This window comes from Crocodylus siamensis, chromosome 4 (assembly GCF_052110815.1).
Source record: "Crocodylus siamensis isolate JL-2025a chromosome 4, ASM5211081v1, whole genome shotgun sequence".
Taxonomy (NCBI): domain Eukaryota; kingdom Metazoa; phylum Chordata; order Crocodylia; family Crocodylidae; genus Crocodylus; species Crocodylus siamensis.
In genome coordinates this window covers 72,788,722-72,804,375 of record NC_143398.1, presented here as the reverse complement: position 1 = coordinate 72,804,375, position 15,654 = coordinate 72,788,722, and the positions used below count along the sequence as shown (strand labels likewise).

The window sequence follows — 15,654 nt, the reverse complement described above, 5'->3', positions numbered from 1 at the left end:
TGCAAGGGGCTGGGGGGAGCAGGAGGAGGGTGGTCCGGCAGGGGGTGGCACGTGCATGTACATCAGGGTAGGCAAAATGGTAGATTTGGCTGGTGGCTGGACTCCATTTCCCAGCAGCCCCTGCTTGCATGACTGGGGCCGGTTTCCATGGAAACCCCAGCAGCAGCCACACTGTGATAGCACAAGGCCAGGGTTTCCATGGAGACCGGCCCCAGCAGCACTGGCAGGGTGCAGAGCTGTTCCAGAGCCTGACTGGGATCTTGCAGCGGTAACAGGGTGGTCCAGAGCCAAGGCAGAGCACAGCAGCATGGCCCGGTGGGAACTGGGACAGAACTGTGGGTGGCTTGTTGGGGGGGGGGGGGGGGGGGCCAAGGAGGAGGGACAAGGAAAACTCATGCCCCACAGATCTGTGCATGGGGCAGTGGCAGGTGCAGGCTGACTACATCAGGCCCAGGCACCAGGGTTACAAGGGGCTCACAGCGATGACAATGAGCTTCCCCACGTGGCCCCACTCTGCTCTACCCTGACCTGCCCTGCCCTGCCATGTCCCCCCTACCAGACTGCGGAGGCCCCACGGGGAAGGGAAGCAGGGCAGGGAGCCTGAACCTGCAAGAGGCAACCCATACCTGTTCCCACCACACACACAGATCTAGGGGGCACATGCTCCACCTGTTCCCCAGGAGTCCATGCAGCAGAGGGGAGTCAGCCCCATCCCCTATCCAAACCCTGCACTTCTCCTCTCCCCCGTCCCCAACATGCTGCACTTCGGCTGTTCTGCCCACAGGGGAGGGGAAGCTGGGCTCCCCGCTCAGGCCACAGCAGCTGCCACCTCCCATAGGTGGCAGCTAGGGTTTCAGGCATTTCTGCAGGGGACAGGGGTCTGCAAACCCAGGTCCCTGGCCCTCTAGCTCTGGCAACTAGTAGCCCCCTCTGGCAGAGCTGGGGGGCAGGACATGGGGCTGTGGTTTGGGAGTGAAGGGCTTGGACCTGTACCCTGGTGAGCTAAGGGAGCAGGGGGAGCCGATTTTCCATGATAAAAAAATCCCACAATCAAATACCAAAATTTGAATTTATTTTACTGTAGTGATTAAGGCACTGGTAGGCTTCAAATCGCTTTAAAATTGTAAATATATCAGTAAAACAGTGTGTTTAATTGCCACCTATGTATAGTGGCATTTCATTTTAATTGCACATTTGGGGAGTTTTAATCAGAGAATTTGCAATTTTTTAATCAGGAAAAATGAGGATCCCTGATGATCAGCTTGAGGAACCAGGGATAGCTAAATATTATTCAGGCCATAGCACACGTATACCCTGGCTACATGCACTGGCATGACTTAACCATTCTGGGATGATGAGCCACTTATGTTTGGGAAATGGACCTTGAACTTTGATGCATTACAATAAGTATCACAACTTGTTTTCCTCAATCTTCATGCAAATGTGCCAGTTAGTATATTTGGTATCATCACCATGATTTGCCAATACTAATGACAATGTCCACAATAACAAATGTAGTACTTCAAGGGGGGAAAAAAAAACAAAAAACAAAAAACAGAGGAAGGGGGGAAAATGGGATTTAAATGAAGAACAACTATTAGATCAACTATCTATCATTAACATACTTATTCCAACCTTCTGGCACAAGATGGATCTTAAAAAGCACCCTATACCACACACTTAGCTCTTCACAGAAAAGGCTGGATGTAATTATATTTAATAAGCAGAATCTGGTTTATACTATATGAAACATGATCCTAAGGTAGTGGAAACCCTCCGGATAAGACTACTTCTTATATACCTCTGGTGTAAAATAGCACTAAATCACTTATGGCACTGACAGATGTGAAGATCCCTGCTCTAACTCATGGTGTTTAACAAAGTACCATGTATTGGAGCACCCCACCCCCCTTAACCAACAGACATTTGCCTGTTGGGTTGGGGGAGTAGGAGGAGGGAGAGATCAAGCCCTCCTGCAGGAGGACAGCCAGCTGAAGAGTTGCCCCCCTCCCCAGCCCTGTCCACCCTCCCAACTCTGAGGCTACCAGCAGGAAGGGATCAAGAAGTCAGCAACTGCCAACTCAGGTTTGGCCAGCTTGAACTTGGAGGGGTAGGTAGAGGCTGGGCACAAAGGGAGGAGACTCCAGTCCATCCACCCCACTCCAGCACTGGCCAGGGAAACCGGTTCTCCCTCCCTTCCTGCTGACGGCCCCAACTGCACGACAAAATGAACTGTAGGGAACACGAGTTCCCTAAGGCATCTCAAGTACAGCACCTTTGTCTGATACCCCATCTGAGGAGGTTAATTTTTTGCACAATCAGCCACATTTAAAGCATTCTGCAGCTGTGCATGTGTGTCATGGCACAGCCATAGAGTGCTTTCAGGGGACTGATCGCACAAAAAATGTAATTTCTGTCTGAGCCCCTAGTTTCGCTTGCCTTCCTCAGAAAGAGCATTAGATTTTAGTACTAAATGCTATTTCCTCCTCAAACATCCAATGGTACTTGTTTCTAGGTTTCTCCTGGAAAAAAACAGTCTCTCCCCCAAGTGCATCATCATCATGCTGTCATTTTCTACCAGCACCTAGCGACCCTGAAGGCATCCTTTCTCAGGGTCAATTAAAATAAAATCTATACAGCTGACCCCGTCCAACTATTTCTGAGTTTTAAACTGTTACCCAATTTTCTGGTATCTGAAGGCACATCGAACACAAAGATGCTCAAGTTAGTATTCACTCAACATTGACCATCTAACCTTGAACACCAGCAAAAAAACCAAAAGACAAACACCACCACCACCAGAGGCCGCAACTTCTGTGCTCTCTCACACAGATTCACACACAATAATATATAGATATCTGTAACTCCACTTGGGGTAGGATTTTCTTATGTAAGAAAATATAAAACTCCAAGTGCAGTTTAGACCCTGAAAGAGAAGAGAGTATCCCTGAAGTCCAGAGGGATCTTCACTATTGATTTTATGTTAAAGGCTTTTCAGGCATCTATATGACGAAGTAGTGAAAGGGATAAGTTAGCCTGGACAGACTGCTACATAACAAGCCAATACTTATTTACTATGACACCCAAGCAAGCTCAGAGAACTCTGCAGGACTATTATGCCATGGAGACATCAAAAAAAACCTTACAGCTTCATATAAGCAGCCAAACAGTCAGTAAGACAACCAGCCACCTCTTCACTCCCTGACCCAGATCCCACAAATATTTTTTATAAGTATAAATTAAGGAACTCCATATCTAGGATGAGCTTTACAATAAAGGTAAAACAGTACCCATAAGAAAGAGATACTTATTTCAATACTTATTTAGAAATGTCACAATGATTTATATGCACTACAACTTCAGAGCAGCAGTGAAAAAATAATTAAAAAAACCCCAAAAAACACTTAACCATGCTAGCTTTACTCCAAATCTGATACCTCAAATCACACACATCCAAATTGTATGTGGTCCACCCTACATAATAAATTATTTAAAAATCACCAGAGAACAAGGAACACCCTAAATGGAAAGAAAAATATTTATTTGCCTGCCCCTGCAACAACAGCCCGGGTATTGACATTTTGTTTAAACACACCCTTACAAAAAAGATGTGGTTTCCAACAACAGTAGTGTTTTTTGAAACTCAAAATTCGGAATCAAGAGTATAATCCATTAAGCCTCGATGGTTCATTCTGCAGGTGCAAGGTATTTAATTACATAAACGTGTAACAGTACCGTATGTAGTCAAATATAAGATGACCCTCCAATAATTAGATTCTACACATGGAAAAATTTATAAATGTGTTATAATATCCCAGGTGTAGAATCTAGTTATTGGAGGTTTGCCTTGAATTTGTTCCCTTCCCACTGCACAAACACAAACTGCACAACAAGGCCCCAGTGACCCTGGCAAATCACTGTAAGATGCAGACAGTGATAAGGGCAAGAGACATCATACTGCCCCTGTGTGGAAGCAAATCTTTCACAAGGACCCAGAGAAGGTGTTGAACTTGAACTGTCAATAGCCCACTAGACACTCCTCATGCAGTCATGGAGAAACAGTGTGGGGCAGAGAGGCCCAGACTGCCCCAAGTAATCCTGCTGGTGGGAGGCAGAAACAAAAATCAACCACCCCCTCTGGGACTGCCTATAAGCCAGAGAGATGTGGAAGAGAGATGCATACTCCTCCTGATGGTGACAGGGTTCATAACAATGACCAACAAGGCAGTTCTGTACAGGCACTTGGCTAAGCAGCAAGGGACCCTAACAGCCTGCTTTAGAGCAATTCATCTCCTGCTTCAGAAACGCTAGGAACTTGCTCATAAACAAACAGAGGACCTCCCAGTCAAGGGCTATATTAAAGTGCGACTGGGTGAGGTGTACTGGTACTACAGGAAGACAATGGAAGACCATGGGCAAAAGATGGCTGACATCACGTAGAAGAGAAAGGACTGGCATAAAACATTCAGAGACAAGCCTTCCAAAGAAAGCAATGATGATGATGATGATAGAGACTATGATAAATACAGTGACAAGTGAAAAAACTGGGCAAACAGGCGAAGGACTTGGGAAGGAGGGTGGGGGAGGGGATCAGAAGAGAGAGGGGAGGTCACTGAAGTAGTCCTTTACATAATTCCGATGGTAATGAGGGTGTGTGTGGCAGTTTTGGTAACAGGACTGAAAATGGTACAACTGTAAGAGTGTGTTGAACCACAGAGGACACAAGACAGGCTGATCGCTAGCTAAGCTTAGCTAGGTAGTTGATACATTCCTTGCAAAACAACAAAAAACAAACATGAAAGCAAACAAACAGGATTACTGGCACCAGGGGGGGTGTAAGAGCTTGCTCCAGCCTCTCCCACTGCCAGCCTGGTACTGCAGCATATCCAGGCCGGGTGCTCATTCCCTCCTGAAGAAGCAACTTTTGGGGGGGACTTTTTGTTGTTTTTTTAAAGGGACACACACACACCATCAGTGTGTTCCTATCAGTATGTCTGCGCAATATAAGCTGTGTGTTTTATAGTCATGCTGAGTGTTCGTTGCATTTAACTGATTGCATAGTTGGTTTCCATTACTGAGCACATGCTCCTTTTGGCAGCAGCTAAATGATCCAGCGGTTCCCAACCTGTGGTACAGGTACCACCAGGGGTACAAAGACAACCTGTCAGTGGTATGCATTAACAGTTTTATTATAATTTCTTTATATGAAAAAAAATGTGCGGGTGGTACTTAAAATTGAACTGAAACATATGCTGGTGCTATTTAAGGGTGTAGTGCTTTAAATTGGTGGTGCGCAATCTGTCAGAGTTCAGGAACCACTATGACAGACAATGTATTTAAGGAGGTTTCTTTGTGTGCAATCATAAGACAAAGGGCTTCCCCCCCATGCTGAATGGGGAGGGCGAACCTCCCTTTGTAGTTGAGTAAATATGGTATATTTTCATGTCTTCCCACTAATACAAAGTTAAAACTGCAAAAAAAACCCAAAAACTAAACTTACTGTGTTGCTTTGACAATGTCCCAAGTGCTATAATCATCATTGTGGATTTTCCGGCCCAGAGTTTCACTGTATCCATGGCTATAATGACTTTGGGGCTTGATTTCCTGAGAGAGAAACAATGTTCAGAAATTAGGTTCAGAATCACTGCTGGAATTGTCATTTTAAAATTGTAATTTATTTGGGAAAAAATTCCACATGCAAACAAAAGACTCCTTACAGTATCCAACTGAATGTCAAATAAAAGTTACTTAAAAATATGACCACAGTCAATATACAAGATCACAATCCTCTATAGTTTGCACAATGTACCAAGGTATTCTTTAGCAAACATTTTTTAATTTAAACACTTAAAATTTGTCCTTAATTTTACACCACATCAAGGATATTGAAATATTTCTAATTTTATATTGGATACTGATTTAACAAGTGGAAAGGGAAGGACTCAACTCTTACATCACAGGTCAACTTTTTTGCCATCGTGGAATGGAATGACAAGGCTGTGGTATGGCACAAGCAAAGTCCCCATTCCCAGAATGCTACTGATGCATTCTTGGTCTACCTGCCAGGTCCAATGGTTCTGCGTGCTATGGGTTGCCAACCCATTTTATACCAAGTTTCTCGGACACATGCTAATGCCACTTTTCAGCAGAATGGCTATCCCTCCCAGCAGGATTAATAATACCACTTTACTCTTCAACATTTTTAGAAGACACAGCATACCCCACAACTTTTCCAGGGATTCTTAACTTGCAACTTTTCAAACTGTTGGGATAAATAAATGCAGTTTTACCTATTATTATCATTTTAAAAAGCCACTGCTGAACAACTTTATCTTCCAGTTCTCCTCTACATAATGTACAATGTTAAGCTAGGTTTTTCACCACCCATGTTAGCATAGTAAGAAAATGTATATGTCACATAGTCCTTAATCTATTTAATGAACAGCCTCACTAAGTACTAAGCCACCCACCAGAAAAATAAAAATACATAAGCAAGAGATCAATGGGGAAAGAGAGAAGTACAGCTCAATTTGTACAGTAATTTCCTCAGAACCTCTGCAGGACCCAAATGTTAGGGTGCTTATTAATATCCATTTAAACCCCAGTCCCCAAAAACCATTTATTCATCCTTCCCCTCAGCATAAATCATGTACCCTTGGAAAACTCCATACAGGTGATGGAGCACTTGGAGGGTATATGCCATGAATATATTAAAGGGAAGAAAAAGGAATGTGGGGAGCCAGCAAAAGAATGTGATTGTACTTGAACGTAGAGCTGATCAGAGTCTCGCCTTCTTTTCATTTTCAAGTCACAGATTTCAAAATACTGCTACTATTACTCAACCTACACATGTAAGACATGAACCCCAATTCTGAAGGACTGACTGGGTAGGGAGGGCAGGCTTCAGCCAGTAAATGCAGTAAGATTAAATATGGAAAAAACTGCCCAAAGTTTTCAGGACATAGTAATGATACACAGCATTTTTACTATCGTTCCACATTTTTAAAAAATGCCTTTTTTGACAGCCTCCTGAAAAAAAAACACATGCAGGCAGGGTTCTTTGGGTAGAAGTGATAACTGAGTTGGTCTAATAAAAGGTATAACATCTACCCAAAGAATCTTGCCTGCCTATGTCCTTACACCAATATGGCTATAACCAAAAACCCAGCAACATAAAAAAACATAGCATATAAATGGTCATATATGAATGCATACAGAGAACAGCCCAAGAGACTTGAATATGATTCAACCTATTTTTGGATTAGATCCATTTTCAATAACGTTCTATCAATTTAATGGAGTTTCTCCACTCCAAAAATTCTTAATGCTTCTCTTCCTTGATAGAGACAAAAACCTTAAAATTACCCACCAAGGGATAAATTCTTATAGTCTACAGCAGTGATTCTCAAACTTTCTGGACTCAAGGTGATCCTCAGAAAATGCCAGCTCTTAGTTTTCACTCATTTTTTGACTCCAGAATAACAGAGCAATTTTCTGTTGCAAAGAACTAAGAAAGACCACAGCAGATCATAACGTTTTCAGCACTATGGATTCCCATTTTAAATCTCTGTGAGTTTATCTTGCAAGTCCCGTCTGCACACCTAACAGTGCTTAATTTATGTGGTCCCTCATAGCACCCGTGAAAGGATCTCAAGGAAGCCCAGGGTACCATGGCACCCTACTTGAGACTCACTGGTCTACCCATAGACTTTAAGGCAGAGCTACTACAAAGGTTGAAGCATACAAAAGCAGATTCTAAACTGCACAATATTCCTACAAACACTACACTCCATTTACATGTGTGCCAATTATGCAGCTAAGCAAATTATGTACTTCCAAAATGCCAATCCAACATTTTTTGCCTACATTACAACAAACTCCTGTTACCTGCATGTTGGTTCAGTGCATAAGCCACTCTGATGCATAGCACCTTTAAGCCCCATGATCTACTCTGAAACATAATGGTGCTCTGGTTAATTGTACAGAAACAGTGAATGGGAAATAAATACCAAAAGGCTGCTACTAGGAACACTGAAGTTGACTAGAGCTAGTCAACTACCGGGCAACTATTAGAAACTTGTGTGAAGTAAAAGAAATAAAGGTTCCCTTGGAGCAGGAGGAGCAACTGGATTTTGCCATAAACTTTTCAGCACAAATGTGCAAAAGGACCGTGGCAGCTTGTATTTAGATGGACTACACAGTCATTTTTGCTAACTGCTATTAAGTTTTCTATTGCAGAACATAGTTTTTAATGCTTCATCTTTCCTGAAATAGAATATACACTTTCTTATCTCTCTTCACAAAACACCAGAGTCTTATGGCAGTAACCTAGCAAAAGTACAATTTATGATCTGCATGTGGAAGATTTAAAAAAAAAAAAAAGTGTCAGTAAGACTAATGAGTTCATTATTCCACTGTAATGTGCTAGAACAGTATTTTCCAGCTATGGAAAATACTGTAATTTAGTGTCTTTGTACAGTCATATAATTAAATAAATCTGCATAAAAACCAAAGAGCTTAAGAGTTTGCATACTGCATCAGATGGAATGCATTTAAGAAAGAGCTTTCTACAGTAGCAGTTCCATACATTTAATTAAATTGTCTTTTTATTAAATTATGTTCAACTTAAAAACACTTTCAAAGACAGTATTTTCCCCCAAATAAGTAACAAGGCTTTTTTTTTTTTTAAATAGGTAAAAATTATGTTTCCTCAGCTGTGCATGGAAATGTTTCCAGCACCCTAGAAAACACTATTTATTAAAAGGCATTTCCCTCCATGGATCACACCAGCAAAAGACAAAAATGATGCTCCTTCACAAAAAGACTGTTAGGCATGATGTAATCGGTCATTCTTTGGAAAAATCTGATTCGGTGATCAATGACCTATATCCCAATATTAAAAAGCACTTAAGGAAGAAGCACTTAAGCTAACAGACCACAGATACAGTTTGTCCAGGATAACAGATTTTACAGGCATGAGAAGTCAGTCTCAGTTTTCACTCTGTCAAGAACAGAAATATACCCTAGAAAATGAACTGGCAGTTCTGAAGAGTTACATCATAACTAGACTAAACACCATCTCTAGTCTTGGTAGGATTCGATTTTAATTAGTAAACACTGATAAACATAGATTTCACAGCAAACTTGCAGGGCAACTATATAGATATATATATAGCTAGATATAAATTTCCATCGTTAATAACTGAAATTTACAGGAAGGAGACTGAGAAAAATGATGGCTGAAGGAGTGTGTGATGACAGGGTGAGCAGTCCTACAGAACTGTGTTGACTGTAGTTTGGACTGCAAGTATCAGAAACCCTAAGGACTGGAAACAGAGGAAAAGGAAGCAACAAAGTAGACAACAGCGCTACTGGTGGGCAGTGCCAGGACTGATGGCAGGTCTGCCACTCAGCTGGCAAGTCTCTACACCCCACACCACTAATTTCACGCAATCCTGAAAATTTAAAATTGATAAAAATCAAAATAAAAGCTTAAAAATAAACAAACAAACAAACATTGATATCCATCATAATTATTAGAAAATAAAAATTGAATTCAGCCAAGCCTAACCATCTCTCAATAATAATGTTTGCCTTAAAGCAGCATGTGAGACATTTGATGAAGAAATGCAATGGCTACACAGTAAGTCTTCAGTTTGTATATACGTAAGTGATCAAGCCTCTCATATTTCACAACACAATATAATCACTTTTTTCCTAGTCTTTTCAAGTAATTATACTCAGAGAGAAAAATTGTTAAAGAGATATAGCCCAGATTTCCATAAAGCTTGAAAACAGAATTTTGAATTTATCTCTCTAGAATTCATCATCCTGAGACTCATTTCAGCAGAGTTCTAGATTTGTTGGATATCAATCAGAAAAAGCAATTTTAAACATGTAGTAAAATGCTGTCCAGGAAAGTTTGATTGCCATTATAAAAATAAGCTCAAACACAATATATTTGAAGCAATTCAGCCACTACATATCTTCACCCCACTCTATCCCTTCTTTTCCAATTACTCACTAACAGTAAAAAAAGTTCACAACAGTATTATTTTTGCTTAATTTTAGACGGGAGGGAAAAAAAAAAATCAGAAACAGACTGAGCCAGTTACATAACACAAGTTAAGTACTCTGTTAATGCATGGGCCCAAATTACACTAGATAAATGTTTTATTGTGATTTCATAGAATAAACACATAGGACTCCAAAGAGAATTCTTCAGATTGTGCATAGAGAGGTGACACTATTAAAAAGAAAAGTTATATCTTATTGGAGCAACGTCATGGAGCATCAGAAAACAAATGCAAACAACTAAGTATTAAGTAGCAAATATCAACATTCAAGAGTGAAAACTGTTTAGTGCCCAAACCAGTCATTCTCAACCGTTTTAGATTCAAAGTATCCTTCTGTAACTTCTCAGAAGTTAGTGGCACACCATTTCAAAAAATAATATAAATATAGTATAAATACAATAATTTTAAATACAGTACAGGTTTCCCTTGCTTTATGCTATACAAGTGTTCCTGGAAAACGGCGCATAACTCAAATTTGCATAAAGGGATCTCACTTTACAATGTAACGAATGGGATATGTTCCAAGACCTTGACTGTACTGACTCCCAGAGGCATTTCTACCACTTTTACAAGACAGTTTTGGTACTCACCAACAGCAGACGGCACACACAAGCACAGGGTGGTGGTAAATGCTACCATAAAGGGGGTGGCAACTGCAGAAACACGCGTTGCAGACAACAAGTGAGGAGCACAGATCCGCACAGGAGACTATATATTGGTGTGCATCACTCCCAGAACGCACTGTACAAAGCAGCTGACTGCAGGCTTCCAACACACCTCACATATAATGAATTTTCAGTATAAACAGGGTCATTGCATAAGAGCGAATTCACATATACAGAATGAGCAAAACCCAAGATAAACCTGTATAAATAGCATAATATAAATAGTGTAATATTACTATTAACATATTAAATCACATATATATTACAGCATGGAAATATAACATAAATATAATATGGACTCCTTCAGGCTACCAGCAGGAACTGTTCTCCTGGCTTGGCCAGGCCTTACACACTTTAGCTTCAAGAGTGGCACATGGATTTTCCACATGCGACTCCAGGTTACTACTGAGGGCCATGGGAATGTATATGGCAAGCTTCACATACACCCCAGTCTCTTGCCCCTTCTGCAAGAAGAGGGAGACCCTGGTGCACATGACATTCAAGTGCACCAGGCTACAGCCCCTCCACCTCCAACTCCAGAACCTCCTCCTGAGGTTCTGGTTGAATTTCACCCCCATCTTTTTGTTTTTGATCACCCCATCCACAGCTCCAAGTCCTGACCTCCTGGTCAACCTCCTTCTGGCCCTGCCCTTGACCAGGAAGAGGGTTCTGGCCAGGAAGGTAGGTTCCCAGAGACTGCGGGGCCGCTTTCCTCTCACTTGTCTGTGCACGTTTCTGGGCAGAACACCAGTGGGCGGCATCCACCAGTTCCTTGGATGCCTTTGAGGACCAGTGAGTGTGGCCTGGGGGGCTCTGGTCGGTGTCCCCCTCAGGCGCACTCAGTTTCATGTTTTGACCTTCATGTCACTCCTGTCCTGCTTTTTGCCTTTGTTGTCCCAAGTATTCTGGTGCATCTTTCACCCAGGCTATTAGTTAGCCAGGTGGGCCTTAGGGGCCATGGTACTTGAAGGCTACAAATAGACAGATCACTACCGAGGACTGAGAACTGGCAGGTCAGTTTCTACTCTTAGTTTCCTCGGGAAACTTCCCTCCGAACTCTGGTCCTGGGACCATAAGAGGAGACAAGGCGCCAGGCTGAATACATGGAAGCACATTAGTACATGGGGGGCAACAAGGAGGTCAGAGGGGCAAAAAGGTGCATGGAACAGGGCAGGATGCCTGAAGGGGAAAGGGTAGGCCAGGGGACATCTGCTGGGGCAGAGTCTTGGGGGAGGGCAGGTTATACTGGGGAGCTGTAGCAAGCTGAGACTTAAACTGCACGAGGGCAGGAACTGAACTCTGAGCTTGGTGGTCCCCAACTCACCAGAAGCCATGGTGGTCCCGAAGGAGCCGATGCAAAGCCTTTTGGCCATCCATGTCCTTCAGGGCCTGCAGCATGCTGGGCTGAGCAGCAGCACACTGATCTCTAGGTAGTGACCTCAGTGTGGAGCAGAAGGAAGAAGGATTCTGCACCACCTCCTCACTGCACAGAGCCAGACACAGGCATCAACCCTTAAGTTGTGGACAGGCACATGCACATTAGGGCCTCCAAGAGGACGAGAAGCCTATAGCACTCTTAAAAGGATCTCATGGCCCTCAGTTGGAAGGGTTCCCTAGTTGGAAGTCACTGGTCTAAATGGTCTCTCTAAAACAAACTGTGCTTTGGCTCTCTTTCTGAAAAGAAATGTAGGCCTAAACAGGGTACAAAAGTGTAACATTCAAATCTGTTTTAACCCACTTTCTTGCTGGTTGCAAGTCATTACTGTATCCATACAACCTCAAGATTTAAAGTTTTTCAGAACTTCTTCATTTCATCCTGAAACTATTTCTGTACGACTGGGCAGTACAGATTAGTCTGTATGGATACATTTTAGAGGTTTTTTCCCTCTTAAATCAATAAAGAGGCAAATCAAGGTATGAAGTTACAGAGCACTGTTTATTCCATTAAGTACTTACTAAACACACTTAGATGCTATTTAACAAGAGTTTGGAATTGATAGGGTTGGCTACATTCATAAAATACACAATCCTGGCAAAAATGCAAAACACTATCTACATATGGACTCTCATTTATTGTTTGGTACTTTAAAACTAAGCAACAGAAATGTCCCTAAGAGACAACACTAAGTAAAATCAGTAGTCAAGAAGAAAGGAAGTATAGTCTTTTACTCAAGAGGACCGTGTACACATAATTAGATTGAGAGAAAGCAAGCAATGCCAGGTCCAAATCTGGATTTCAAAAGAACTTTTATTCCAGAGTGAGTAAGGCCCACAAAGCTTTCCAGATATAATAAATAAATGAATAAATAAATAAAGGCAAAAGGAAGGAGTAAGCACACAGTATTATGGTAGCCACTCACTATTGTTTGCCAAACTTCTTCAGACCAATCAGCCTGAAAATAAGGATAATAGCTTCCTGACTGCCATTTTCCACATAAGTGATTACTCTAACTATATATAAACCTATAAAGAATTTACAAATAAACTTCTCTTTATATGTCTGCAAGACAATATTCATGAGAAAACATCTGGAGCCAAACAATCAACAAATGGAGGGTGACTTCCCAGCGACACTGTTTCATACACTATTCAGTCCTTTCACCATTCTGTGAAGCCTGAAAGCTAAACAGATTAACTGATTAAAAATATCCATAGTCCAATGGCCTGGCTGTTTAATACGGTCATCCAAGCAAGAGACGTGAGCTAAGAGCAACATCGGGGCATCTGCTGTGAAGACAAAATGAGGGACAGTCATGCTACAGCTGATGCTCTTAAAATCTGGGAATGAAGCCATATTTTGTTTAAGACCAAGGCAGTGGCTTTCTAGAAACAATACCTCTTTCAGCCACAGGATGATAGAGGTTCTTATCTGTAGTGAAGTCCAATTTGTTCTTTTATCCTCTAATTTTCATCCAAATTGGACTTCTTACTCCTAGGATATTATTAGTGTTAACTGCAGGCAAATATTTCTCTCTGTCCCTTCTTGCTCAAATTTTACCCAGTAGCAAAAGACCAAACCCCGGAACAGGTTATGAACACTCTTCCTGTATACCACAAAACTATGTTGGCCAACTTCTCAATCTAGTCTCTAAGCAGAAATCTAACAAATACATACTACAGAACTTGCACCTCCACTTTCTGGTAGAATTTAGAGGAAGAAAAAAGCAAGACCTTAACTATTGGGAGAAATAATGCAGTGTGTTGAAGAGTGAGAAGAGGGGTGTGTATAATAGTGTCATTGTATTGACATGTTGTTTTATGAAATACAGCATGAGAGCTACATTAAATACGAAGAGTGTATAATACACTATGAATGACAGAATGCTGCAGTCCAAATAAAACACAGTATTCCTAAGCATATCTTATAGCTCCATACAGTTAAGCTAACTAAATCACTTCTCCCAAATACTCCTAAAAATTGATTTTGTACACTTAAAGTAGGAAAAATAAAAGGGGAAAAAATCCAGTCACTATGCTAAAATCTTCAGCTCTGCTAACCAAGATGTCCTTTCTGTAGTTTACTCATATGCTGAAACACTATAAACAGGAAAGAAAGCAAGTCAAGTTATCCTGCCCTTTCTCAACTATAGCTGGCTGAAGAGGAACTGAGATGTGAAGGGCAGAGACACTACACCCCAACACAGGATTCAGGAAACCACGGCACAGAACTCAGGAAACCAGTTGTATCTCTCTTTCCAATTAAGATCTCTACATTACCAGCTGTAATGCAAGATGCAAAAAAATTGGACTGTAGCACTCATCTTGCCCAGAGGCATCTGCTGCTAGTTCAACCAGAAATAGGAAGATATTGATATGAAACCTTAATTTATAAAATATAGAGCTGTTAACAAGGAACAACAAATACTAAAATTTCTGTGGGAGTTTAGGGCCACTGTTTTATAGACAATTTCCCCTCAATGACTAAAGATAGCTGATGCCTCTTTCCATATGCTCCATGCGCAATGCATTTCAGTTGTAATAATACTACTTTCCCAGCCAATATACTAGATATGGTAAGTCAAGAGGACATTAAAAGCAGCAATAAGAGGGGATAAGGGTAAAAAGGATACAAACATCCAAATCTGTAAACCAGCTTCCACATATCATCAAACATGAGTAAAATTCAAAGACATAAGGAACATATTTAATTGCCTATACACCAGTGGTAGGAGCCTAGATAATAAACAAGTAGTAGAATATAGCAACATAGTTGGTATTACTGCAGCTTCAGGTTTCCCACTTTTATTACTGGTTCTAAGCCCTCCTGACTACCTTACTGTATTGCCCAAGAGACCAGAAGGCTTACTACCAAGAAGCATGTCATATATGCTAGGGACAGAAGCTACACATAAACCAGTTTAAGTAATCAGGAACTGCTTTAAACCTGTAATAGAACATAAGTTCAGTGCACATAAACCAGTTTCAAAATGGCCAAAACTGGTTTAAGATAAATTCTGTTTAATGTAGCATCAGAATTAACTGATTTGGCTCAAACCGGTTTATGGAACTTCTGTCCCAGATCATAGTTTTCTCTCCCTAGGAGGAGAAAACCAAACACAAGAGATTGTTGCCAAAGGGAAACTTGAGATGTAACATTAACAACTATAAACAGAGAAGGGTAGATAGATGCATTAGTCTGAAGTCAGGAAGAAAGCAGTGTAGACATATACCTCAAAAATAAACTAAATCAGAGGTGAACTAAGGTTTTTGCATCTCCAATTCAGTTGGTCTATAAAGGTGCTTCATTAACAACTATGGTTAAAATTCATTCATAAGACAACATCCAAATGGGAAGAAGGGGAAGCACTTTACATAAGGCATCATCTCACCTTGCAGAGACACAGACAATACAAAATTACAGGATCTTAAATGCTTATGAAGTCCTAATTAAGATGGGTATGAGCAAGCAAGTG

The 15,654-nt window shown here is 41.3% G+C and overlaps 1 protein-coding gene across 2 annotated transcripts in view; it reads right to left on the bottom strand.

The window, feature by feature from the left end:
• The window catches only part of ZDHHC17 (zDHHC palmitoyltransferase 17), a 130,980-nt gene that overhangs the window by 91,793 nt on the left and 23,533 nt on the right, over window positions 1-15,654 (bottom strand). For both annotated transcript variants that reach the window (XM_090042570.1, XM_090042569.1), the window contains exon 2: window positions 5,501-5,604. In XM_090042570.1, the coding sequence (XP_089898696.1) occupies window positions 5,501-5,604 (104 nt within the window). The remainder of the gene's footprint in view (window positions 1-5,500; window positions 5,605-15,654) is intronic.